At 39.1% G+C, this 25,400-nt stretch overlaps 1 protein-coding gene across 9 annotated transcripts in view; it reads right to left on the minus strand.

The window, feature by feature from the left end:
• Positions 1 to 7,194: 7,194 nt before the first annotated feature.
• The window catches only part of ETV1 (ETS variant 1), a 75,965-nt gene continuing 57,759 nt past the window's right edge, over positions 7,195 to 25,400 (minus strand). For 8 of the 9 annotated variants that reach the window (XM_006027784.3, XM_006027779.3, XM_025209083.1 and 5 more), the window contains 5 exons: positions 22,388 to 22,456; positions 19,845 to 19,913; positions 16,810 to 16,979; positions 11,863 to 11,964; positions 7,195 to 7,941 (listed from right to left, as the gene is read on the minus strand). In XM_006027784.3, the coding sequence (XP_006027846.1) occupies positions 7,720 to 7,941; positions 11,863 to 11,964; positions 16,810 to 16,979; positions 19,845 to 19,913; positions 22,388 to 22,456 (632 nt within the window). In that variant the 3' untranslated portion in view covers positions 7,195 to 7,719. The remainder of the gene's footprint in view (positions 7,942 to 11,862; positions 11,965 to 16,809; positions 16,980 to 19,844; positions 19,914 to 22,387; positions 22,457 to 25,400) is intronic. The other variant, XM_006027786.3, reaches the window with a different exon arrangement.

The following is a 25,400-nucleotide window of genomic DNA, read 5'->3' on the forward strand; positions in this document are numbered from 1 at the left end:
TTTTAAATTGGAAATTGTCGCTGCCTTTATGCATGGCAGCTAATCCAGGCACCCAGCTGGCTTATTACAGCTCTGCTCACAACTGGGAGGCAAATAAGTACAAGAGACAGACTCATTACTATGCTGGATGGCTTTAGATTGCAGGTGTTTTGATTCTACCACAGCTACTTCCCAGGCCAATTCTTTATCTTGGGATCCTCACTGTGGGATCCACCACTGAAAGCTTGTCATGGATGGAGAGCAAAGGATATCTAGCCTGCTTGATCCATGCAAAAATAAAGGTTCTTATTTAAATCTTGAATTATTTCTGAATATTACCCAAATTTAATTACTGAGATATGCTTTATCTAATTTAGTCCCTCAAACCTTGTCATTCAGGACAGGGACAGATTGCGGTAGGGGGCAGGAGGGGTCCACTGGAGCATTTGTATCTTCCCCCTTTGATCCCTGCTCCACCCAAAATTTAAAATCCTCTTCCTGGCAGTGGCAGCAGGATTTTGAGTCAGGCAATGCTGAGGGAGTCAATAGACTTATAGACTTCATGACTCATTATAATCTACACAATTCATTCTAAACTCATCACTCAATGGGTGTTAACGACCCTCTCTTCTTTTGAATGGTCTTGATGTTCCACCAATCAAGGTGTGCAATTCTGCTGTCTGTTAGATGCTCCTGGAAATGAAGCTTCTATTTCACAGCCCTGCAGATTGTTTTTAACTCACCTAATGAAGTTTTATTTGTTTTTGCTTCAATTTTAAACTGAATAATACAGCCCCATCCCCCTAGTACATTAGCAAAGTTTCTAGCTGATTTTTAACTGAAGAAAAATGTGTGTTGTCTTGTATGTGATGATGCACCACTCTATCTGCACCCCCCCTTTCAAAATTCTAGGTCTGCCCATGGTTCAGGATAGCCTTCCTGGCAGCTAAATAACTGCTGCAGAGTCCCATGATCAGAACAATGTGTCATCTTACAAAACCCAGGCTAGATCCTGGAAGATTGTAAATCCACTTGCCTCCATCGACCTCAGCAGATATAAGCTGTTTTACAGCAGCTCAGCATCTGGCCCATTGTCTCTGTATTTTTTTTTATATGCTGTGACAATAAACTCTCTGTATTTATAGCCCAGAACTCTTTGTGTATATTCCAAGATCTTGTTTGCTCTTTTAACAGCTACCAAACACTGTACAGATGGTTTTACTAAATTATCAACAATCACTCCAAAGTCAGTCTAATATTCCTGTCCTTGGGGCTAAACTTGATGGGCCAAATTCATCCCCTTGCAAAACTCCATTCAGCACAGTATATCTGGGCCCACTGACCACAAAGTGCACTGCTGCTAATTACCTCCTCCCTCCTGCTCTTATCTCAGTTTACTGCCTCAGTATTTATCTTAGTCCCTTGCTTCCTTATCTAAAACACTGCAATCTTCTAGGTCTCCTAATGTCTTTCATGTTTTAACTCTGGTTGTTCTCATCTAATGTTATTATGCCTTTCTGTATTTCACCATCTTTTGTGATTTTTGCTTCTGAGGAACTGCAGCTGTCTCCATGTTTACTGGTTCCCTTTAGACCACAGTTATTTTCTGAGGGCCTAATTACTTGCCAATAATCCTAAAACCTCTCCAGCACTTGTTTCCTTTCATTTTGCTTAAAGATTCTCTCCTCCAGTTGCTGCACTGACCACCCACCCAGCTGCTGCTTCCACCTTCCACTTACCATCAATAAAACACTTGTTCACATTTCTTGCCTTCTCTCAACACATCTTTTATGTTAGCAAATTCTGGATGCCTGATTTGTACAGGCCAGGTGGTTGCTACCTGATCACTCCCTGTATGGTTGAACAAGGCAAAGGAGCATATATTGTCATGTCCCACATTCCCTGTGCTTTTCTGCATAAATTTCCTGGTCCTAATCCACCACCTTGCAGCTGGGAGTTGTGGCCCTCATATCAACGTGTGGCTTGGCTAAATAAATGCTGCAATCTCTGAAGGAAAGGAGCTCCCCTAAGACTGTGGGCAGCTTTGGGGCAACTCAAATCAGAACACATGCAGTTTGAATGGCAACTAACTCAAATTGCCCCCCATATGTGGAGGAAGTGGGGGGTGGGAGGAGTGTTATCTGTTCCTGACAGGTTCTTAGTTTATGCATCTGTAAGATCCCAGAATAAAAGGTAGAATCCACTTGCCTGTTCCTAACCCGGGAGAGCAACACCTAGTGCTTTCCCTGACTGGACATATGCCATCTTGAATGCATGGATTTGACATTAAAAAAAAACTATATTAGAGCTCATTGCAATATGCTCAAAGCACTTACATTCCAATGCTTGAGGTTCCATAAGTGCCACAGCACTGACAAATGAACATAGAACTCACTGAAAAGTCATGGGTGAATGAAGAACTGCCTTCAACAAGATTTTAATAGACCAGCCAAGCCATATCAGTCAGGAAAATAGAAAAATTAATGACAGAAATCACCTCCTTTCAGTACTTCTAGGACTTTATACTAAGTAAGACTTCTGGTGGTATAACACATACAGTAGATTGCTTATTAGGCACATTTACTACATCTAAACTGATTACCACACAAGCTGATATTTGGGGCAGAGGTACAGAAAGAACATTTACGTTGAAACAACGTATAGCCATTTGGATACAAACATAGAGAAGACTTTGAATTATCTGTGGCTGTAGCTGTCCTGCCACATTGTTCCAACTCTGGGGAGGGCAGTTCAGATCCTAACTTACAAAAGGCAGAACATATGGAACAGACAGAGAAAATCAAATAGGTAGAGACCAAAGCTAACCATATCCAAAACTACCCCAGCACCATCCCTGTCTCCATGAACTTCACAGGTTGCCTTTCTTTTAGCAGCAGAAACACAGTAAGCTCTATACAGCCAACACCATTGACAGTGTGGGTGTATTTCCAAATGTCTCCGGACACTGTCTGCAGCAGCCTTAAGGTATGAGTTTGCATAATGATGTGATGGGTGTTTTTATGTATGTAATGTTTTTGGATATGTATGTATGTAGTGTTGAATATGATAGATGGACACAAGACAGGCGAGGTGGACACTCTCCACCTGGAACTCTTACACACCTTCTTTGGATGACACCAACATTGTCATCTGACTAGCTTTCTGGGAACATGCCATTCAGGGTCTTTTCAGGAATTTTTTGGTCTGGGGTGGTGCAGGAGATAAGGCATGTGGTTGACAGCCCAGAGGTCCCAAGTTTGAGGCCATAGTAGAAGTGCTTACAGCGCAGCCATGTCAGATCCCAATGAATCTGCAAGTTCTAAATACCTTGTCACAGAAGAACAAGGACTCAAGAAGGAACAGGAATTTTCAGGCCTGTTATGAAACAAATTGCTTCTATAGCAACAGATGGGGTATAGTACAGAAATGAAAAGTGCTAGGGTCATGGGGTAAGAGAAGATAATACTTTTTAGCAACTTATATCACCTGGTAGTGGGAGCATTCGATAGTACTTAAGAGTGGAATTACTTTTAGCCATACCTATTTTTAAAGTGCTACAATGAATTGAGGCTTCACATTACCCTTTTGAGGTAGGAAAGTTTGGGAAAGTACTTGGCATTTACAGTATGAGTAGTAGGCATGACTTTAAACACATGTGCTTACAGGGTATTCGTAGGCTAGGCAGTCAAAAACCAACCTAAACATACTTCATGGCAGTAAAGAGTACAGCCACTAGTAAGACTTGCTGCTTCTTCCTTGCAACAATTCATCTTTTATTGAAAGCAAAACAAACAGAAGATAGCTTTTAATGAGCTGTTCTTTCAGGATGGATATTAGCCCACTGCAGTCAGGCATTAAGGGGCTAAACAGTTGAATCTACTCCTCAGGGAATTTTTCCAGCCAGAGGAGAAACTTTGGAAAGCAGCAAGTAGGTGTCACCAACAGGACAACCTTGTGAAGTTATTTCTTGTGCCTCAACTTGTTCTTGCTGCCACAATATGCACTTATCTACTTAATACTTTAGACTAATTTCTGTCCAATTCTCTCAATTCCTTATGCTACTCAAGTCAAAGTGCGAGTCATTTTGTTTGGGCAAAGATCAGGTTCTACACAGCTGTGTGATAATGAAAATGCACTCTCCATTAAGGGCAGGACTGCAGCTTGTCCTAGAGCAGGGCTTGGCAGCCTAAGGCCCGCAGGTCTGATTCGGCCTGATCTGGCAGGGGGCAGATGGAATGGATGCTGCCCATAGAGCGTGCAGCTCTGTTGCATCTGCACTGGCCCTTGCTGCAGAGGGGTTGGGAATCAACAGAGGGGTAAGCACAGAGCTGGCTGTTCTGTGAGGCAGAGACTTATTGCCTGGGGGGGGAGGAAGGTGACAGGGAGAGAAAGTCACAGAGGACTTCACCAGCAATTGGTGCCAATCTCTGTCCTGGATGTTTAGGAATAAGTAGTGTTTCCTTACTATTGTGAGTAGGCATAGATGATCAGGGAATATGCCAGGACTTTACTGGATTCCCCCCACCCCTGCACCTACCTGCATAGCTCAGCTGAAGAAGCAGGGACAATTATCTACTGACACAGAAGAAGGCTTCTTCCTTTCTGGAATAAATAGAGAATGAGGGAAAATATAATACAGTCATAACTGCCTCCCTGATCTTCTCCTGAGCCACACTACTACTCTACCATTGCTCTGGGTTGATAATGAACTCTAAACCTTATAAAATGTCTACTAAATAGAGGCAGAGATCCTGGGTCTCCACTGTCTTCCCCTTCATGCATCCACTTAAATTTGTATGAAATAGGTGAAAAAAAACCTGCCATTCAGATTCAGTGGAGTTTATACCAGCTGGGTTTTTTTGTTTGTTTTTTTTGTTGCAAGAGTTACAGGTGCTATCACCAAGATGCAGACATAACCAGCACGTTCTCTTATTTCCACGTTCTGTCTCTCTCAACTAGACTTGCTTTGGCAGCCTTAATACTCTGTCACACCTCATGAGTATATTTGTGTATACACATGTATGTGCATGCACACTAATAGCCTATTCACTTGCTTTAACCTATTAGAAGCAACCACTAACCACTGCAAGCAGTGCTAACCACTGCAAGCAGAACCTTCAATTCCTTTCTTCCAAAAGGAGAACCTTAGACCAAGTTGGAATAAGCATTTCTCCAATTAAAATGATTAGGAATCCAATACACAACATTCTCGCAGAAATCAGCTGCCAGGTTTATTAATCTACCTGAAAAAAACAAACAAACAAAAAACAACAAAAAAGTGAAATAAAAACAGAATTTTAAATAATCCTTTTAGGTACACTTTCAAAAGGGTTAATCAGTTCAATGAAAGAACTTTTTTCCGTCTTTTGCTGAGAGAGAATGTAATGTTGGGCTGATTGCTTGTTTTGTTCAGTGAATCACTACCATATACAGCATATATAAATTTTCTTCTTTAAATACTACACATTTGATGAATGTTCGCTCATTTCTGTCCTCTCCCCAATATTCCCACATCCTGCTCCAGACAGGAGGCGCTCCACACTGATATTAAAGAGCCAAAACCAATCACAGGTATTTCATCAAAGCATGTTTCATTGGGCCTTATTTCAATGGAAGCAACAATTTTCAACATTCTAATTTCCCCCCTTCTTGATGAGACTTCTGCAGCTTCAGAATTCTTGCTTTGATTTTGGGTTGATCATTGAAAAAATTAAGTGCAATAGAGACCTATAAATTAGAGACAAAATAAGATGACATATTAAGGCATATATGCACCCATCAAACACACTGTCTCATGGATTTTGATGAATTAGATGCACGCCCAGATTGTTTTTCTGCACTTGCCATCTCCAGTGTGCACTGCTTTTTAGTTTTGAATGAATTGCATAATGAATCATTTCTAGCTAACTGGTTTCTTGACTGACATTAAGTAGAAAATTAAGCCACCAACTAGGACTGTCTCTGAAATCTCACCCATTACAATGTAAATTATTGTTGTTTTATGCTTCTTTGTTCCTCATCCTCCCTCCCCTAGATATATCATCCATTGGAAAGAAGCTCTCCCATGAAGTATCACATTCTACAGCTCACTGTGCACTTCAAATCCCATTTTTACTCCCACCCCCTTCAAAATGGGAAATATTAAGCTTCAGAAAAGGTGCTGATAAATATCTAAATTTTCTTTTTTCATTTTACATGAAGAATAATGTGTGGCTTTTTTTTCCAAGATTACCCCTCTCAAAAATAAAATGATTCAAAAAGAAGCAAACCTCAAAATGTAAATTGTCTTCCAAACATATCTGATCACATTTACATTTAGTGTCCAAAACAAGTTGATTGATAACATCAGTGCCAGCACTACAACGTCATACAGTGACTTCATTGTATTCTTTGACAGTTCGTATAAGTCTCCGTTCCACCGAAAGTTACAAAAGGTTCCGCAGAGCTTCCCTTAGCAAGCTGAAGCTTACTATTCATTTGTTGATGCGCATAAAAGCTGCTTATAGCACAGCTATGGCGTAAGCTATTTTCTAAGCAATAAATGGTTCAAGTCATCTATTTTGTCCTGAAATGCTACCTGTAGTTACAGCATTGCTTATAAATGGTCATCATAAATTCAGCATCAAAGAGAATATTACAGAAAAAGACAGCAGCAGAAGCATTAGCATTATCTAGTATTTATATATGTTATCAACATAACACAGCAGTAAAAGGTTTAAATGCATATTAATGGGTACCGTGTCTAAAAATTACTAAAGTACCTATTTAGTGTATTGGATATTTTTCTCAAGGAGTGCTTGCTGTGTCTAAACAGCATAATTAGATATGTGACTTAGTACAGTTAATTCCTATTGATTAAATAACTTATTTATATACCAAAGGAAATGGAAGGAAACAAAATGTTTTTTCCACTGATCAGGATCCTGTATTTAATGCTGACACACTAATCAGAAAGACCCACCACATGTAATTACTCCCCTCAAATGGACTTTGAAAGGTCTAAAGCATAGGATAGCCTGGATTTGCAACACAAGGTGCCATCAAATCCAGCACACCATGCCAAAGGCCTGCACAAATGGGATGTGAAGTCAGGAACTGTGCTCCTCAGTCACTATACTTTGCCTAATATCCCATTAGATGGGTGCTTTATGTGAGGCAATAAAAAAACAAAATAGAAATCAAGAGATTGGCAAAGAAATCTTTGATTTTGGTTGGTTTTTTTTTTTGAAGAAGGTGCAGGGTCAGTCACTCCGAGCTTCTAAATTGAATTATTCAATGGATGTTTTGTTCCTTCTTATAAACTGCAGAAAAACAATTAGACAAGAGACAATGCCCAAGGCATATTACTCTGATGATATTATCCAAGCAGTTAATTTGCACAGTAAGAATTAACTGTACTACGGATACCCAGAGAAAATGTACAATATCTTATGCTGATATGAAACAAAACAGACATGATATAGCTTCATTGTACTTGAAACCTGTATGTTCCCTTCCCAAACTTAAGTAAAAAATCAAACCCACCCTTTTCCTCCTGTTACACAGAATAAATGTTTGGATTCCAACCCTCCCCTTTCAAATAAAGTGCGCTGTCCATGGCAGACCATAGGAGTAATGCAACAGGAAAAGCCCCTTTTAGTGTACTATTTAAAAAACAGAATGGAGTGGATTTAGCTTTCCTCCAGGTCTTGTGAAAGAGGAGAAGCATAGGGGAAGATGTCCCCTTCACTGTCACTGTTGTTAATACACATAGCCTTCATTATAGGGGTGGGGGTTGCAGCAGCCACCGTCCTGCATGTAGACCATGCTCTCATCAAAGTGGGACAGAGGTACAGTATCCTCCTCGTTGATGTGACGCTCCATGTCAGTCTTCAGCAAGGGGCGCTGGTTATCTGGAAAGGCCATGGAGAAAAGCGCTTCGGGGTCACAAACAAACTTGTAGACATATCTCTCTCCAGCAACCTTAAGATTAAAAGGGGGGAAAAAGAATAATGTAAGGTTTAGCCATTTGGATGCTTGCAATTCAAGTTTCTGAAGAACTTGCTTCAGAAGACATAATTGAAATCCTGGTTCCACTAACGTCAACAGGAACTGTGCAACAACAGTCTACAAACGACATGTTTCAATACAGAGGACAACCTGATTTCCTGTAGGGGAAGGAGGAGAGGATTCCATTTCTAAACCTGCTCAGCTGTGCTCCCTTTCTGTAGTTAATGGCAAATAAAACTGCTTTTACTGGAGAAAGCAAACAGGTTGTTAACATAGCGACAAGCTAAAACTAGTAAATGACATGCTAGTTTGCATAAAATAAGAGAGAAAAGATACACTGCCATAGGACAAATACAAATTTGGCTTTATATAGGTAGATTTATATTCAGTTAGCTCCAAAATTTTTTTTTAAATAAGTAGTAGCACATACTGGTAGTGCAAGGTGTGTATAATCAAACAAGAAAGTCATTATGTGCCTAGTGGCAGCTTCTACAGAGCCTTAGACATAGATCTGCTTAATGAATGAGGGACCACTTGCCTAAAAACTCTGGGCTTATCCCTAAGCCTCTCAAGTACTTGGAGGTCTTTGATCTTCATTTGCAATCAAAATGGGAAAATAATGAGCCACATTTAACATCTTTCACTTGGAAAGTGAGCCCATATACTTTACCGTGCAGTGTTTAAAGGGATATATGAAAAATATATGAAAAATATTCTAAAGACTTTTTTTAATTTCATCTAATATATTCTAGTTCCTGCTACCTCCAAATGGCATGCAACTAATGCGTGCTACAGTTAGGGTAGCAGAAGTGCTTCAGTCTTAATTCCTTCTTTTCACTTGCCCACAATATTCTGAAATATTGAGTTTTCAGACTGAAATTTTCTATGACTGGTTTCTGCCAAAAGGTTTGCTATTTTTAAGACCTGTTAACTCCAGCAAGAGGGTGTATGCGACAGAGTCGAAACGAAGTTTGCAGTGTGAAACCGGACATCCACGTAACTGTCATTAGGGACGGCTACCTTGACTTAGCTTGGAAGAAACAGTTTTAAGACATGCAGAACACAATACATCTTTAAATCTGCAACTTCCCTGATAAAATTTAAGGCTTGCATTGTTTCTTACTTCAATTTAATTGCTTAGTTAAGCTAATCCCAGGGCAAATTAGCAACATTTTTATTTGGAGCAAAAAAAAAAAAAAAATCTAGACTATCTTTTAATGTGTTAAATGCAATGCTAACAACTTGCTATACAAGCCCTTTGAATGGCAAATTGTGTGCACAATTCAATTGTTAGTTAGCTGGCTGCCAAGGGAAATTGTTACCTGTGCAAACTAGGTAGATTAATAGAGGAGAAAAGCAGTAGCTAAGAAGCTCCGCTGGCCAGGACACTAGAGGGTGTAAGGTGAGCAGTCTAACCTGAAACTTTCCCAACTCTGCTAAGAAAGCCAGATGCTGGTATAGCTGGGCCAAATACCTCTCCCTCCCTGAAAAATAAAACTGCCAGAAAAACCCTAGGAAATTACATGCTAAAAATTAGCACAAACATAAAATCAATGTGAGATCAATTACTCAGAAGTCAGGATATTCCAGAAGTAAAGTTATGGGCAACAGACGCAAGTAAAAGGTTGTAATTCATCCCTGCTTATTAAATTAACATGCTATCACTTCTTATCAACACATACAGGAATACGTACAGGTTGCATACCTCAGTTAACGTTGTTGCAGGATCTTATGGGTTTAATCCTGCCAAGTACAGAGTATATGATTATTGGAAGGTGCTGCAACAAATTAAACTGGAAACTGAAGTTTGCAAGGAGGTCTTAAGACCAGATGTTTAAAAGTGTTAAGGAGCAGGAAGACACATATAGGCACATTTGGGAATCCAATGGGCTATGTAAGCACAACGCCCATGCCTTAGTGCTTCTGAAAATCCCCCTCTGTGCTATTTGTAGGGCCCTACACCAAATTCATGGTGGAAGCAGCCTGCACTGCAGCTCCTTTAATCTTGCAGGTTCCTCCACACGCCCCTGACTGCTGACTGGTGGAGGGGCCTGCTTGCGGCTCTCGCTCCTGATGGGCAGAGAAGTGAAAACAATGATTTTAAACTTGGCACTGTTTTTGCCTTCCTGCCAGTCAGCAACAATCAGGGAGGCTGCTGGGGTCCCTTGGCCAATCAGCAGGGGGGAGGCAAAAAAAACCATGGTTTTCACTGCCAATCAGGAGTGAGCCACAAGCAGGCCACTTCCACCCATCAGTGGTGGGGGACACGCAGAGGAACCTGCAAAATTAAAGGAGCCGCAGCACAGCCCACTTCTGCCGTGTTTCGGTAGGGCCCTATCTGTTTGTATCTTTAGCTACCTAAATGCCTTTGGCTCTTAGGACCTTGGAGAATTTCAAAACAACCCAATTTCGGAGAGCTCAATTTCAGAAGCTGAATGGTGATAATGCACACATATACTTTACGAATACATTCATGTGGCTACATTTTACAGTGCCAATTCCAGGTTTAAACTTGTAAACCATGCATCTTCACAAGATATTTTGAATAGACTATGAAGCAAGATATAAAGAGATGAATTAGGATCTTTGCTAACATCAACCTCTTGCTTCTTCAGAAGCAAGAGCCTGATTCCTAAGCTGCTGCAAACAGGTATTTTCACTGACTTCTGAGCTGAATGCACACAGCAACTTAAAAATACAATAACCCCAAAGGAAAAGTACAAGAGAGGATTGTCATGTATGAGTGATTCTAAACATCATTAAATGGTTGTCAGAACGTTTGTTGTTTGTTAATGAAAATCCAGATTCCAATAAAATCACAACTATCCTAATATTGTTTACTTGATATCTCAGTTATCAATGATTTTTTTTTCCTGCTTTACAATTACCAAGATAACTCTTAAATACTGGACAAGTATCTTAGGACTACAAAGCATTACCCACAATGGATTCTTCTGCTCACATCTCAAGTTCCACAAGCTTTCCTACGTATTATTTTCCCCACAGCAGATGGGGAAAGCTGTGTACTATGACCAGGGATCTGGATTTTCCACCTGCTATGGGAAAACACGGATTTTCTCCTTTAAGAGAGAAAAACCCAGGTAACAGAGGGTTTCCCCTTGCAAGCTGGCAGATTTCCAGCCTGCAAAGGGTTGCCTGGGGCTGGAGGGAGCAAGGCAGCAGTGGAGAGCAACTCCTTCCAGGTTTGTCTATGGGGGGCCCACCCCCCCGTGTGGCCAGTGGCCCCCGCCCCGCCCAAATGCACTGCCTGTGCCAATACCCCCTCTTCCTCACACACATATACACTGGGGGGCTGGGGATGGAGACTGAAGGACACTGGCATATCAGGGTTGCTCAGTGCCACAAACCAGCAGGGTGGACAGCTGCAGCTAGGCTGGCATTCTAGTGAGTGAAGGGGGCAGGGGCAGCTCTGATTTTGCATGATAAAAAAACAAGATGAAACGCCAAAGTATACAGGTATTTAGAATGGATTTTATTATAATGATTGAGGCGCTGGTAGGCTTCCAATATGCTTTAAAATTGTAAATATATCAGTAAAACATTGTGTTCAACTGATACCTATGGTGTTTCACTTCAATCGTGGAAAAACATGGATGGGGATAGGGGGTAATCAGAAAATCTGGGATTCTTAAACAGAGAAAACCAGGATCCCCAATATGACCTGCAATATGACTGTCTTTTACACAGATAGGTTAACATAGCATAAAAGTGTACACTGCCCCCCCTGTACACTTGACAAAGCCTTATAGGACATAAAATACTAAAGCTCAGCATTTGTCTAAGCGGGTGAAAGACCTGCCCAAGCAATGCAATTACAAGTGTTCCTTAACATACAACATTCCAGGGAAATGTAATGCTGCATTAGCTGCTCACCTTTTGCATGATTCCCTTTTCGTAATAATAGCGAAGTGAACGGCTAAGTTTATCATAGTTCATAGCTGGCCTATTTTTCTGAATTCCCCAGCGACGTGCCACCTGCCACAAGAATGGATTAGCATTGATTTGTTAAATGCATTTAAACAAGTAGATCTTATCAGCAGATATTTTATTTAAAAAGCAGGGGTAGGGACTAAAACTGCACATTGACAGCATAAATAATGAAGAAAAGGTTGCTGTGACCTGCATTTCCAAGTCCTAGCATGTTTTTTAAACTAGGTAGCCAATCACCCACTGTCACCTGACAATAGGCTATTTTAGTTGTGAATGCAGTGGGGAGTTTAAAAAAAAATGGAAAAGAAATAAAGATAGACACTTTTCAAGAGCGAGTAGCTTGAGAATTTAACTTTTTCCAGGTTAATTTGTGGATATCCCCTATATTTCCTGTCTCACCTTGGTTGCTGCAGCATCAAAGTACAGCATGTACACACATGAATACACAATAAAAATAAATCAAACCCTTTTACACCTCAGTTCAAGAAGTCAGACAAATTGCAGCTGTTGCAGCAACAATACTAAAACTATTAGAAGATGCAAGTCAAAAGACAACCACCTCTGAAGGTCCAGTACACAGCTACTATACGCAAAGATGAGAACTGCTGCTATGAGAACTGGCTGAAGAACTGGCTTGGGGAAAACGTATGACAAAAAGAGCATGCCCACAGAAAACTGCCTGGTTGCAATTCTTTTATTTCCTTTTCTAAAATGAGTCACAGGCAACTAATGGAGAACTCCAAAAGCTGCTCTTTAGTAACATATGCCTGTTGCTGTAACCTGTTTTCTGTTCATCTTTATACTTCCTGTTTTATTACCAGATGCACTTCCAGGAAAACAGCTGCTTGTTTCAGAGTTCAGCTGTTCGTTCCCTACCTGAAGCCACAACCCATTTATGTCTCATCACACTTATTGGCTATAGAAAAGATTATTCACATCACAGGAAGAACAGTGAACTGCATGCTTCTTAGCAATGCCATGAAGCACTCCCGCCACCCATTTGCTCTCACTCGCCAGGTGCCAACTCCTAAATAAGGCAATGTAGCCATCTCAGCGCAGACCCAAGCATGCACCAAAAAGCATGTGTGCTAGAAAAAAAAATCTTGTCTCCAACTGGACAGTGACTGTAAAAATTTGTTTTCAAAACATTATTACATATCCCCGGGGCAGACTGTCGGGCTGGTGCAGATTGTCACAACTCTGCTGACTAACCAGACTTTGCTAAGAATCATATTGGTGTGTCAGTTACAATTTACACCAGCTAATACTCTTCCCCCTTTCAAAAAAACCAACTGGTTTGCATATTTCTCTCTTGGTAGCTCCCATTTGACTCAATTTCACCTAATTTATTCCCAAATCTATCAGAACCTTGTTTCAGACCTGAAACATGAAATGAACACAGAGCGTGGACATGGCACCAAATCAGGTATATTCAACAAGGTAGTGCTTTCTAACATGAATGGTGTTCCTTTGATATGGTTTCAAACATTTAAAGCATAGGAGAAGAATGAAAGATACATCAGCTGCTTCCAACCCCCATTTACAGGTGTAAATGAGAAGGGAATGGGTGTTCACTGTCTGCTCCTTTATTGGGGAAGGATGATTAGCAAGTAACGGGCATGCTATGTTCACCTAATTTGAATCAGAATTCCTTAAGAGTTGTTGAGGAGCTGTTAGTCATAAGAAAATGGGCCATATTAGAGATAAGGCTATGATCAAGTAGGCCTAGAGGAACCAACTGAGCTCCAGCTCCCTCCTCCTCATGAGAAACCACATTAGATTCCCCACAGTTCACTTACCAATGCATAATTTAGCCCCTGCACAATTACATCTATGAATTTTGCATCTCTATGAATCTAAGAGTGTCCACATACCATACAGGAGATCATGACAGTGTAGAGTAGCAAGAAAAGCAAATAACAGAAGTCTGAAAATTAACATAGGCTATTCCTATTTTAATTTAGATCTCCTTACGTCTTCTAGGCATTTAGGTTAGTGAGCACGAAGGAGTCTAAGCTGGTTGAACACATCAGTAAAGGCACTTATACACGAGGGGAGCCTGCTTCAACACGCTGTAAATTCAGTGCGTCATCCAGCACATCAAACTTGATTAATTGAGTCTGCTGGAGGACGTAAACTGACGCACTATGGCAGCCTTGCGCGTCATGTGTATCAGCAGCACAGTGTGCCTCTGTGCTGAGAAAATGGCGGCGGTGCGCTTTGAACTAAAACACGTTCAATGAGCTTTAGTTCAAAGCGCACTGCTGCCATTTTCTCAGCACAGAGGCGCACTGCACTGCTGATACATGTGATGTGTGGCCACTTTTAATTAGCTCACTAATGAAAAGCAACCAGCACTGAGTCAGGAGCATGTATAAAAATGCCCTAAGAAACTGTGAATAAGTTTAGTGAGTCATCCTGATCTCACTATATGGAAGTGCAGCATAATTACTGCTTAGTCAAACTAACAAGTAGACCTGGGTAACTTCAGTCAGGATAAAAAGAGCTTAATCCTAGAGGGAAGGGTGCTCTTTGATTAAAAGGTCTTGCTGGGAAATCCTAGGAACAGCTTAAATTGGGAGGGGGAAGTGGGGGACGGGGACAATTTAGCCTGAGCTTTTGCTGGTAGTTACTTAAATTACTAGTAAATCTAAAACCCTTCAGATTGGGGTACATTTGCTTCTATTCTGTCCAAAACAGAGCAATATAGTACATGTCCTACACTAGGTAGAGCACACCCTCCCCCTACCACAACTGAATTTGGCCCATTGTCTTATGTGCAGATATAAGACTAAAAGTTTCATATTAAACACCTCCAGATAGTATCTGCAAGACATCATAGACTAGACTTCATAGCTAACGACAAGCAACAGACAGAGTAGAGAGTAAGGGAGAGAAATAGAGAATCTGTTGCATCTGCAATGGGTGATGGATATGCAGAAAGAAGGGGAAAAGGATAACTTAAATCAGACAAGGATCTGCCCTTTGGAGAAGAAACAATGTTTTGAAAATAAATGTTAAAAATCACTGTCCAAAAGAAAGAAAAAAAGTTCACAGAGCACCAAAGTAGGTGTATAATATATCAGTCAATGCCCTGTGGGTTTTGCATCTAACATCATCTGCAGACTTCCAGAGGTCTGGAACTATTTTTAAAGAAAACTTCATTATCTTTAAAGGATTCTGGCCACTCTCCTTAATTGATTTAACAAACTCATCTGGAAAAATATTTGCAGAGGCCAGTTGCAACATCTACTGAGATCAACAAGAGTCTGTTCACTGACTTCAGAAGGTATTACACATCAGACTTCTATCATTACATCAGAATTCAGAAGTATGAATGCAATATTCACCTAACCTCACTGATCAACCAGCACATGAACAGAGTATGGTGAACCTAATACAGTTTACCATAAGTCAACTAAAACAATTAAAATCCTGTTGCACTGTAATGCTTTACATGATCAGCTACTGAAGCAAGGACCTGCCCAGCATAACTTCGCTGATGCAGCAAAGCCAGCATCTCCATCCTCGTCTGATACTACAGGTGCCACATCTAGAGGAAGGGAGACACAGCCAGTCTGCCAGCCCCTGACTGCTTTAAGAGTCCTTTGTGGCTACTAGCTGCTTGCTTTGCTGTAATAAAGCAAGCTGAAAACTTCCTTAAATGATGCGAGAAAGCCCTCTAACAGAGCACACCCACTTGAGGGTGTGTACAGACATCTTACACCCCATCCCAACCTGCAATCTCCTTTGCTGTAGCTAGCAGCAGATCCTAAGGGAGAACGTTAATTCTAATCCCCTCTTCAACATACATAATTCTTCCCCATGCTCAAATTAAACCAGTTTCCTCACTTTGAGTGTACTGACCAAAACAAACACATATAGGCAAACTTCTGTTAAATGCGTATAGGAAGACTGTCCAACAATTTCTATTTTTGTTTAGGAGTGTGGGGAGATTCTGGATGGTTCATGCTCTATCTAGTGTTTTGTCTTGTTTTTTTAAACAGCTATTATATTCATATTTCTTATTTTGTTTTCCGTTAGTTCTACAAGTGATTTTTTAAGCCCCTCTTCAACAAATATTTATGCATATTAGTAACATTATATACCACATATAACAATGAATCCTTCCAAGTTCAAGGTCTGAGTGTATATTAACAATTCCATGTTGCACAAAGGTGGGGTTCAAAGGAATCTAAAGGGAGTATACACTTAACTTCTACTGGATTTTAAAATTGTTTGAAAAATTTGAAATTTTCAGCTGTAGACTTTAGATGCCCTATTCAACAGCCAAAACTCTTTTAAAAGGTTATTTTAGAATTCTACATTTTGAAACTGTATTGCTAAAACTCCTTGTCTTATTAGGCAATCAGGACTTGTAGTAGAGCTGATATCTTTTATTAGACCAACAAGATTTTGCAAAAATCTTTTACAAAAATCTTGTTGGTCTAATAAAAGATATCAGCTCTACTATGAGTCCTGGATGCCTTTTCCTCTAGACTAATACAGCTACAACTGGGTTGCCTTATTAGGTACACAGGTCCCAATTTAATCGAAGGAGCTCAGAAACAGCTCTTTTAAGATTCTGGTCCCTAATTTTGACTGTCAAGCATTTTGACGTTCATTCTTTCAAGCTCCCATTTTGCTTCTGTCATTGTCTGTGTATGATTAGGCAAGTCCAGAAGTAACTTGACAGTGACTTACAACAATGTCTGTCTATTCCAGATGTACTGGCATGTACAGTACCTCTCCTCTCTCTCTTCCTATGCAAATAACATTTCAAGTAGGATAAGAAAGGCCGCATCCAAAAAAGAAGCACTAGTGATTTTCAAAATGCATAAATCTAATTAGGGAAATGTTGGCCTTATGATTGTGATCTTCTACACCAACCTCTTCTGGCTCTATCAGTTTGAACTCCATGCCCCGGCCAGTCCAAGCAATAAAGTGAGAATTTGATGGGTCATCGAGAAGGGCTACCAAAAACTGCCACAGCTGAAGTGAGCCTCGTCGCTGGTATGTGGGTCCTTCACGGTACATCCCTGGTTCTTGTTTGATGTCACCTACATATACAAAATATTATTAAAATTTATCAATTACCTGCTTACTAGATGCAATGCAAAACTAATTGCTACTGTTCCTAAAGCTGTGTGAAAAAAAAAAAAATCTTAAAAATCCTACCAGACCGCCTCCTTCTCCTATTGTCAATTATATACAATATACGTTTACAGGTAATTTATTGTAAATTAAGATGAAGATGTGGATTACCTAAATTGAGTCACGTTTCATGTCAGTCTCTGTTATTCCCACCCTGCTACCACCTACCACCCCAGTTCTGATGCATGCAAATCTCAGCTGCAAACAACATTTTGCAACACCCTGTATCTGAAAGAACACAAGCTGTTTTTGTAAGCAATTCTAAGGTCTAAAGAACTATTTGTTTACAATACTTTGCACAATCCCCGGTTTGAAAATGTAATGTGTGCTTCATAAAGCTGTAAAACCCTACTGACTGAAACTTCTTTTGCATGCAAATTCTTCTAAGGAAAATCTGACAGAATATTTGACTTGGAGTTAAACAGCATGTGCTTTATGTATAGGTATGCAAATCCTGTAGATATGCGAGTTCCTTTGTGGCATATGGGACTTGCATATAAACACATTTTAGCACACATTATTTTTTACGCATACCTACATATTAGATTAGTATTTCCCCTGAAGATCAGTAAGTTAATTTTTCTTAAATTCCAAATCCAGGGGAAGCTATCAAATGCACAACAACATTCTGCTAACTGCTCCACAAATTGCCAATGAAAAAAAAAAAAACCCTGCATTTTTAGCCTGTTTTAAAATCATATTGCTACTGAACAGCTCATGGAAACAACAACAGCTAAAAGGTTTGAGGTAAAAGCAGAGACTTTTTTTCTGCAAATAATGACAGCGATCCTCCATCAATTGGTTAAACTATTCTCCTCCTCACTACAAAAGCTGCAGTTCTCACCAATAAGTAGTCTGTCCTTTTTAGTGGTACAAGGCAGGATTTCTACATTAATCAGAACACAGGACAACCTTACTGCCATTGCACAAAGGCTCAGTGTAGTCAAAATAATAATAATCATAATAATAATAAAAATAAAATAGCAACACTCTTTTATAATCATGGGGGATCTGAGTCAAGAGCAGTGGAAAACAAATAAATCAAAGAACCTTGTGTAGATTTATGTGAGGTTTAAGTTCCAATTCTGGACACTGTTCTCTTTCAAGGACAAGACTTTTCTTCTAAAGGGAGTTGAGTAATGTGTAAATAGCAAGTGCAGTGCTATGAGAATCAGATTCTTAACCAATACAAGATAACCTAAATCTCTAATTTCGAGAGAAAAATCCGAGGAGCTAATATCAAAATGTTTGAGCTATATTTGGATGTTTCTCACTTTGGCTCTGCTGGACAAGAACAGCAAGGAGTCTATAACTTTTCTAGAAAAAGTGTGTTCACTTCCACACACACACACACACACACACACACACACACACACACACACACACACACACACACACACACACACACACCAGTATAAGCACACACAGATTTTGATTACATGTCAGACTGATCTTGTCAAATGAATGGAGCTCTGTTACTGAGTGCTTCCAGAAAGGTTAGGTTGACTGCTTCCAATGCAAATGCATAAATATTTCCAAAGATTTAGTTTGTTAAATCATTTGTTTTATTTTGCCTTCTCCCTCCTTTCCCAAAAGAAAATCTAAGTTTTTCAAGGAGGAAATGGATAGATATTGCTTCTTCGAAGAATTTTTACTATGTGAAGTAATGCCATTTAAGGCCAATCCTGCTCCCATTGATGTAAACAGGAATTTGTCATGAATATCTCTGAAAGGAGGATAGGGCACATAATATGTTTCTCTCAGAAATAAAAAATAAAATGATGTGCTAAATAAAAGACACAATCAACATTCATCACATTCCCAGAGTATATGGGCAATTTTCAGTAAAAAATATCACACCTTGGACCATGTCAATCTTGTGACAATGGAATGGTGAAATTTAGCAATACTGAGACCTAGGTTTTAAAAAAAGTATGATTCAGACTATGGCATATATTTCTTGCTATCCCAAACCAACATGGATATGCAAGAGCCACCCCAATTTGAAAAGTGTGCAGTTCTCATTTTTTAACTCACCCCGCCATAGGGAAATGCACTGAAGTTTGAAACATGCAGGAGTTTTAAAACACACACACACACACGGTTTTACGTTTTTGTCACTAAGAAAAAAATGGGATATATATCTAGTTTGTCCCCTTTACTCCTCTTGGAAAAATCTGAGTTATAATAGTCAGTGCTATGAAAAAAATATTCTTTTGGCACTAACACCTTTAAAAATTACTAAATAGCACAATGTTTAAATATAGCTCATCTCACGATATACAAAGACCTTAAGAAAGGAAATATATTTCAAACTCCAAATTGAGCAGTTGCACTTGCTTTCAGTGATGGACCTCTTCCTGAACAATGAGACAAAGGCTGAATTGATCATCAGTAAATCCAGAGCTGCTGCTTTCTGTTCTGCTTTCTTAATTACAAGATCAGCTTTCATTAACTCCCTAATAACAAGCTGTATATGATCATCAGTGCCATGGAAAACCTCCTATTGCCTCTCAGGATAGCAAGAAGCATGCTCCTCTATCATAATTCTGGACACAATCTCAATCACATCTGATAAAATAAAAAAGAAGAAGAAAGACTGGTTTCAAAAGACAAAGGTCAGCTTTGGTTGGGCACACTGCAAATGGTGTGTTAAGGAATCTTAACACTGGAATGTTACTGACCTTTTTAAATCAACAACAGAAAAGAGACATTCTGCCTTTCCCTTTTCAACCCCCTTCACAAGAGAAGAGAAAATGTGGGATACATACTGTCAAATTTCTCTGGAACAACACAGGTATCATCATAAAACTGTCTAGGTGCCTTTTCATACATACAACCTGTAAATTACAAAAAAATTTAAAAAAAAGCATTTATTTACCAGATACATGAGAAATAAAGTTTCATCGAGTTTATAGCAGTAAGGGGCCAGTAAGTCATGACCTCTGGTATATCACAGGCCTTCAATGTTTCACCCAATTACACCTATACTGTGCTTAATAACTTGAGTTTGGCTAAAGCATAGCTTCCCTTAGCTGTTTGCTCCAAAAATGTGCCTGGCTTCTGAGAGGCAAGGATTTCTTAGGGTGATATATGTTTTATTGGACCAACTATCTAGTTAGGATAAAGTAAGACAACCTTTTCGAATGCAAGATGTTCTTTTTCAGGTCTCCCAGTTGGAAAGTGAAAGGGGACCTGACGAAGAATTCAGAAACTTGTCTAACTTTCTCCTAACTATACAGTTGGTCCAATAAAAGATACTACTCTAAGAAATCGTTGCCTCTCGCATAATTTCTGGATTATTACAGCTACAACATCACTCTTACACTACCCTGGCTTCTGACAAATTGAGGCTTTTGATCCTTTTCTGTGCTAGATGGCCTGTTAGTACCCAGTATTTTCTTGCAATGCAGTATTTATACACTAATCAAACCACCTGTCAATCTTTTTAGATAAACTGAACCGAATGAGCCCTTTTAAAAATTTCTCTCTGGCTGTAAAAGCATTCTCCAAACTAAATAATTTTTGCAATCCTTTTCTGCGCACACACTGATTTTTCAGTCTAAGTTGTGCATAACACAACTATGCACAGTATATTCCAGGTTCAAATCTCATCACTGCCATCTCCAGAAGTAAAAACACTATAACTGTTCCTATTCCTCTAATTAAACATACAAAAATTTCAAAAGTTCTTTGCCACAGCATCATACTGTTGATGCCAAGCTGCTTATCCACTAAGAAGCTTAGCTCCTTTCCAGAGCTACTTCTTTCCCAAATATATAGTTCCCCATCCTGTGGGGTTGGTTTGCATTCCTTGTTCCTAAATATGAAACTCTGCAGTGTCTGTATTAAAATGCATTGTTTTGTTTTAATGGGTCCAGTTAGCATAGTAATCCAAATCACTCTTTATGACACTCCCATATTCACTGTTTACCATTCCACCAACCTTAGCACCATCCAAAAACGTTTGTTTTAAAAATCAGTAGCTGATTTCATATTTACATCTAAATCAGCAATAAAAATATTGAGCAATATTAACTCCTACAGTACCCACTAGACATGCCCTAATTCAACAATACCCTAGTGATAGCTACTTTCTGAAATCTATCAGACAATTCTTCATCCTTTAATTATTTTTCAATATGTGCCTTATTATTACATAGTGCTAATTTCTTACTCAGAATATCATGCAGCAGTAAATCAAGAGCTTTATGAAAGTCTAAGCATATTACCTCTACACAATTACCTTTATCAATCAAATTTGTAATCTCATCAATGAATAAAATCTGGTTTGTCTGACAAGACCTGTTTTCCATAAAACTGCACTGACTGGTTTCCAAATGCAGAATATAAATATTTATTGAGCATCTCTGCTCCTTTTACGTCATCATCAGTTTTACCATCTTCATCTGGTATGGGGTCTATACCAGTGCTACGATTTTTGGTTCCTAGGTATTAATGAAAACTTTCCTTAGTGTCCCTTAATACCATCTATAGATTTTTCCTTGATGTCTTTAGAATCCCCTTATTGGTTTTCCGAACTAGATACAATTTGTAGCCAAATTTGTTCTTTCTTGATGATGGAACTGGGCCTTCTTTGACCCTGTATTAAATTCCCCTTAGAGAACACTGCCTTTGCATTCAATTTTCTGTCTAACTTTTCCTTTAAATTGGTCATTTCCACTCATAATTTTCCTGAGCCAGGCAAAATTAGCATTTCTGAGAGAAAACCCTTTGTCTACCATGGAAAAGTATACATTAAAGCAGGAGACTGGGAACCAAGACAAAATGCCTTTTAGCAGTAATTTTCTTCTAGTCTAGAGTATCTTTACTATTTAAATATAATATGTCATTACTACATTTTACTAAAATTGATTGTGACAAAGTGCAAATTCTGCATTCAATGAAGCGAGCAAGATTTCTGTCATTACTAAGTGGGTTTAGGATTAGGCTCAAAGAGGACAAACAAATAAACAATGCTTATCAACGTGATTCCTTATCTTATCCTGTCATTAAATATCCTGGTGGAAAAGTCATCATTTTATCAGAGATGAACAAATTCAGAAGTGCTCCTTTCTTTGATAGATAGGGACTTAAGAATGCAGAATGAGCAAATCTCCATTAAAATTGCTTTTTAACGTAGCCAACCTGTAGCTAGCTATCACATACCTAACCTGCACTTCTAAGTATTGCAATGGTTTTATCAGTCGGAAACAGAGAAGAATGACAATTCTGGGATGCCCAAATTCCTTCACTGGTTTTAAATAAAAATAATTTTCTCTTGTACAAAAGGAATGCATAAGTGAAAACTTAACTTCTGTTCTGTTTGGGTGAGCCAGGAAGCCTTCTTGCCTCATGTAAATGGAGTGGCAGCTAGGCACTTCTGAAAGGAGAAGACAACGGGAGTCAAAAGACTGTCTAGAATTGAAAGTGTGCAGCTTATCAATGAGACAGGCTGCAGACAGAAGAGTAACAGAAATGGACATAAGTCACAGCAAGGGGAACCTGTCAGCACATAGTTAGCATTTCAGAGCAGCATGCACAAGGCATGGGAAGAAAAACCTATAATGCAAGGAACATTGATCTTGTCTAACACAGGCACTTGAACTCAAACTTTTATCGTAATCAACCTTGCTAAAGGTCAGCTCCCATGACAATCACACTTTAGTCTGATTACAAACAAAAATACACAAGTCGGAATTAATTTTTTAAACCCACACTCTTACATCCAAAGTCTTCTGGTAACTAATCTGACATAACAATAATTTTAAAATCAATTACATGGAATAGCCTGCCAGTCATAGCGGAGTCTATAAACCACAAAATGTGGTATCATTATCACAAGGAACACCAGGCTGAGTCTTGAGTAGGGTACTGTTTTTGAGCTTGCGTTCAGGGATCTGAAAGGCTCAAGGCATTTTCTCTAATTGTTAAGACACTTTAAAAGCCAGTTAAGCAATTCAGCTATAAATCGATCCTCCCCTCACTCCTCCCTCCACTTTTCAATAGCATTGTGCACATTCAAGCCACTGCAAATGCATATACAGATTATGATTTCCTGTCTATGCTGCCAAGGCTTCTTTAAGCACTCAAAAAAAATTGAGAAAAGCTAAACAAGGTTAATGAAAATGACATGCTCTGAGCAGACATGTTTCCGTTGTCCACACCTTTCTCTATCTGCAAGTAGTCCCATCTGTGCATGAGACCTTGCAAACAAACACACACCACAAATGTTTGCTCTTCTAGATCATTTTAACCTGCCTACTAGTTATCAAAAGAAAGTCTATTTGATCTTGTGATAAACTCCTATACTAAGCCATGAAATCTGCTATCAGTAACACATGACTCAGGAAAAGATGCAATGGGAGGTCAGAACAGCCAGACATTATTTTCCCAATACACTCTACAAAATCCTTTCAGAATGCAATTCTAAATTTCACTGTTCACTGACTAGTGATAAATATCAAGGGCTTGGCAGGATAAGAAAATGAGGTTTTACACTGACTTCACAAAGCAAGTACAACACAGGATAGTAATAAGACTTTCCTTTAACTGTCTGAAGTCTCATTTGCACATTCCTTCTAAACTTTTTACTACTTCTTTTCCTTATGAAATGTTCAGTACCTGCCTCTTTGGAGCTCTAGTATTTCAGACATCTTTTAAAACTATTCTGAGCAACTGCAGAAATCAGTGATTCAATGATCATACGGTTCAAGTGTAGTTTTGCAAGCGGGAAGTCAAAACTACAAGTATTGGTCTCCTTGCAAAGAAACATTTAGGTTATCAAATAAACTGGATTGTAAGAAGGGAAAAATATACATAAAAGATACAGCTTGAGAACTGAAACAGATGCTATTTTCTAGTTTAGGTAAAAATCTGAGAGTACTGGCAATCAAGCTTATTTGCAGCTCATGAACCCATCTCTTACAAAATGATATAACTGACAGTCTAAGGGAGCTATGTCTCTGTCGATACAGCTGTGCGTTTAAACAACTCTGGCTATATTTCTTTGTATTCCAAAGTCAATTTTAAATAACATCTGCAGTGTTTCAAGACAAGCCCTATTTGTACCAATCTTGTTCAAATACAACCTTACCGTAAGATTAAACAGGCCACAAAGGACTGAAAAATATAGTAGAGGAAAGTTTATTCCTCATAAAGTAACTAGAGTCTTGTTATTCTAAAGTGCTATCAGTTAATTTATGACTATCAGAGTGGGTCAGACTCTAATCAAATTGTAGAAACATTTCCAAAGTGATTATTCAATCAAATGACTAACATGGTTAATTAGGAGCCATAAACATTGCTCTGAAGTTCATCAAAGTAATGACTTGCCCAGAAAAATTACTGCTAATTAAATTGCCTGCTGCTTTCATTTCTACCTTATCTAATAAAAAGTCCAACCAATGAAATTTAACAGTGCAGTTTCAAATTGCACTAAATGCTTGACTAAGACCCAGAAGTATTTTAACTAGCTAAGAGGAGTTACTTCAAAAGCAAACATTTTAGTATAGAAATTGCAGAGCAATTACATGTTTTCTTCTCATTACAATATTGTTGCAAGAAGATAGATAAAAGAGAGCTAAGTAACAGAGTTACTTTCAGAGCAAAATCCAAGTGGTTGAGGTGACTGATGGTATCACCTTCAGACTTTTCAGCAGCATCCAGTGTCTAAATAAATAGGCTTGACTAAGATATGCAGCACCCTTACTTCACGTTCTTACTGAATTATTTCATACTGTAAAGGTTAAATCAGCTCAGGAAGGGCAAAGTCCAGCAAAAAGGTAAAGGCAGCATAAATAATGCTATTAATCTAAAATACTCTGAGGTCATTCTCATCCTTCCTTATCCTAAGAACACTACAGAACTCTACTTAAAACTGTGAAAATTGCCTTACTTCGTATTGTTCTGACACCCGTTATTCCAGTAAATGTTATTTGAAAATAATATACAATTCTGAGACTGCAGCAATGCCTGCTCATGTGGGAATGCCAAGGAGAAAGTAGTAGAGAAATGCTATGTCTTAATCATCAAGATGTCACAAAGTACAAAAGGAAGAGCCCAACCTTCCTCCCACTGCAGTTAGAGAAAACTGTTTTTAGTGACACAAGGGTAAGGACCTAAATGAGGAGGTTCTGGATTTGACCCTCAAATACAGCCTAAAATCATGTGCCTCCGATTGGGTTCTCTCATATTAAATGTCCTAAGCTGTTTCAGATGTGCACGGTAGTAAACTGGCCAAGGGCTCTGGCGTACCTAACTCTCTTGGCCAAATTGAGATTCTGAGGAACGAAGGGACTACTTACCAAGTACTCTCTGCTGTAAGA

Source organism: Alligator sinensis, unplaced genomic scaffold (genome assembly GCF_000455745.1).
Source record: "Alligator sinensis unplaced genomic scaffold, ASM45574v1 scaffold45_1, whole genome shotgun sequence".
Lineage (NCBI taxonomy): Eukaryota > Metazoa > Chordata > Crocodylia > Alligatoridae > Alligator > Alligator sinensis.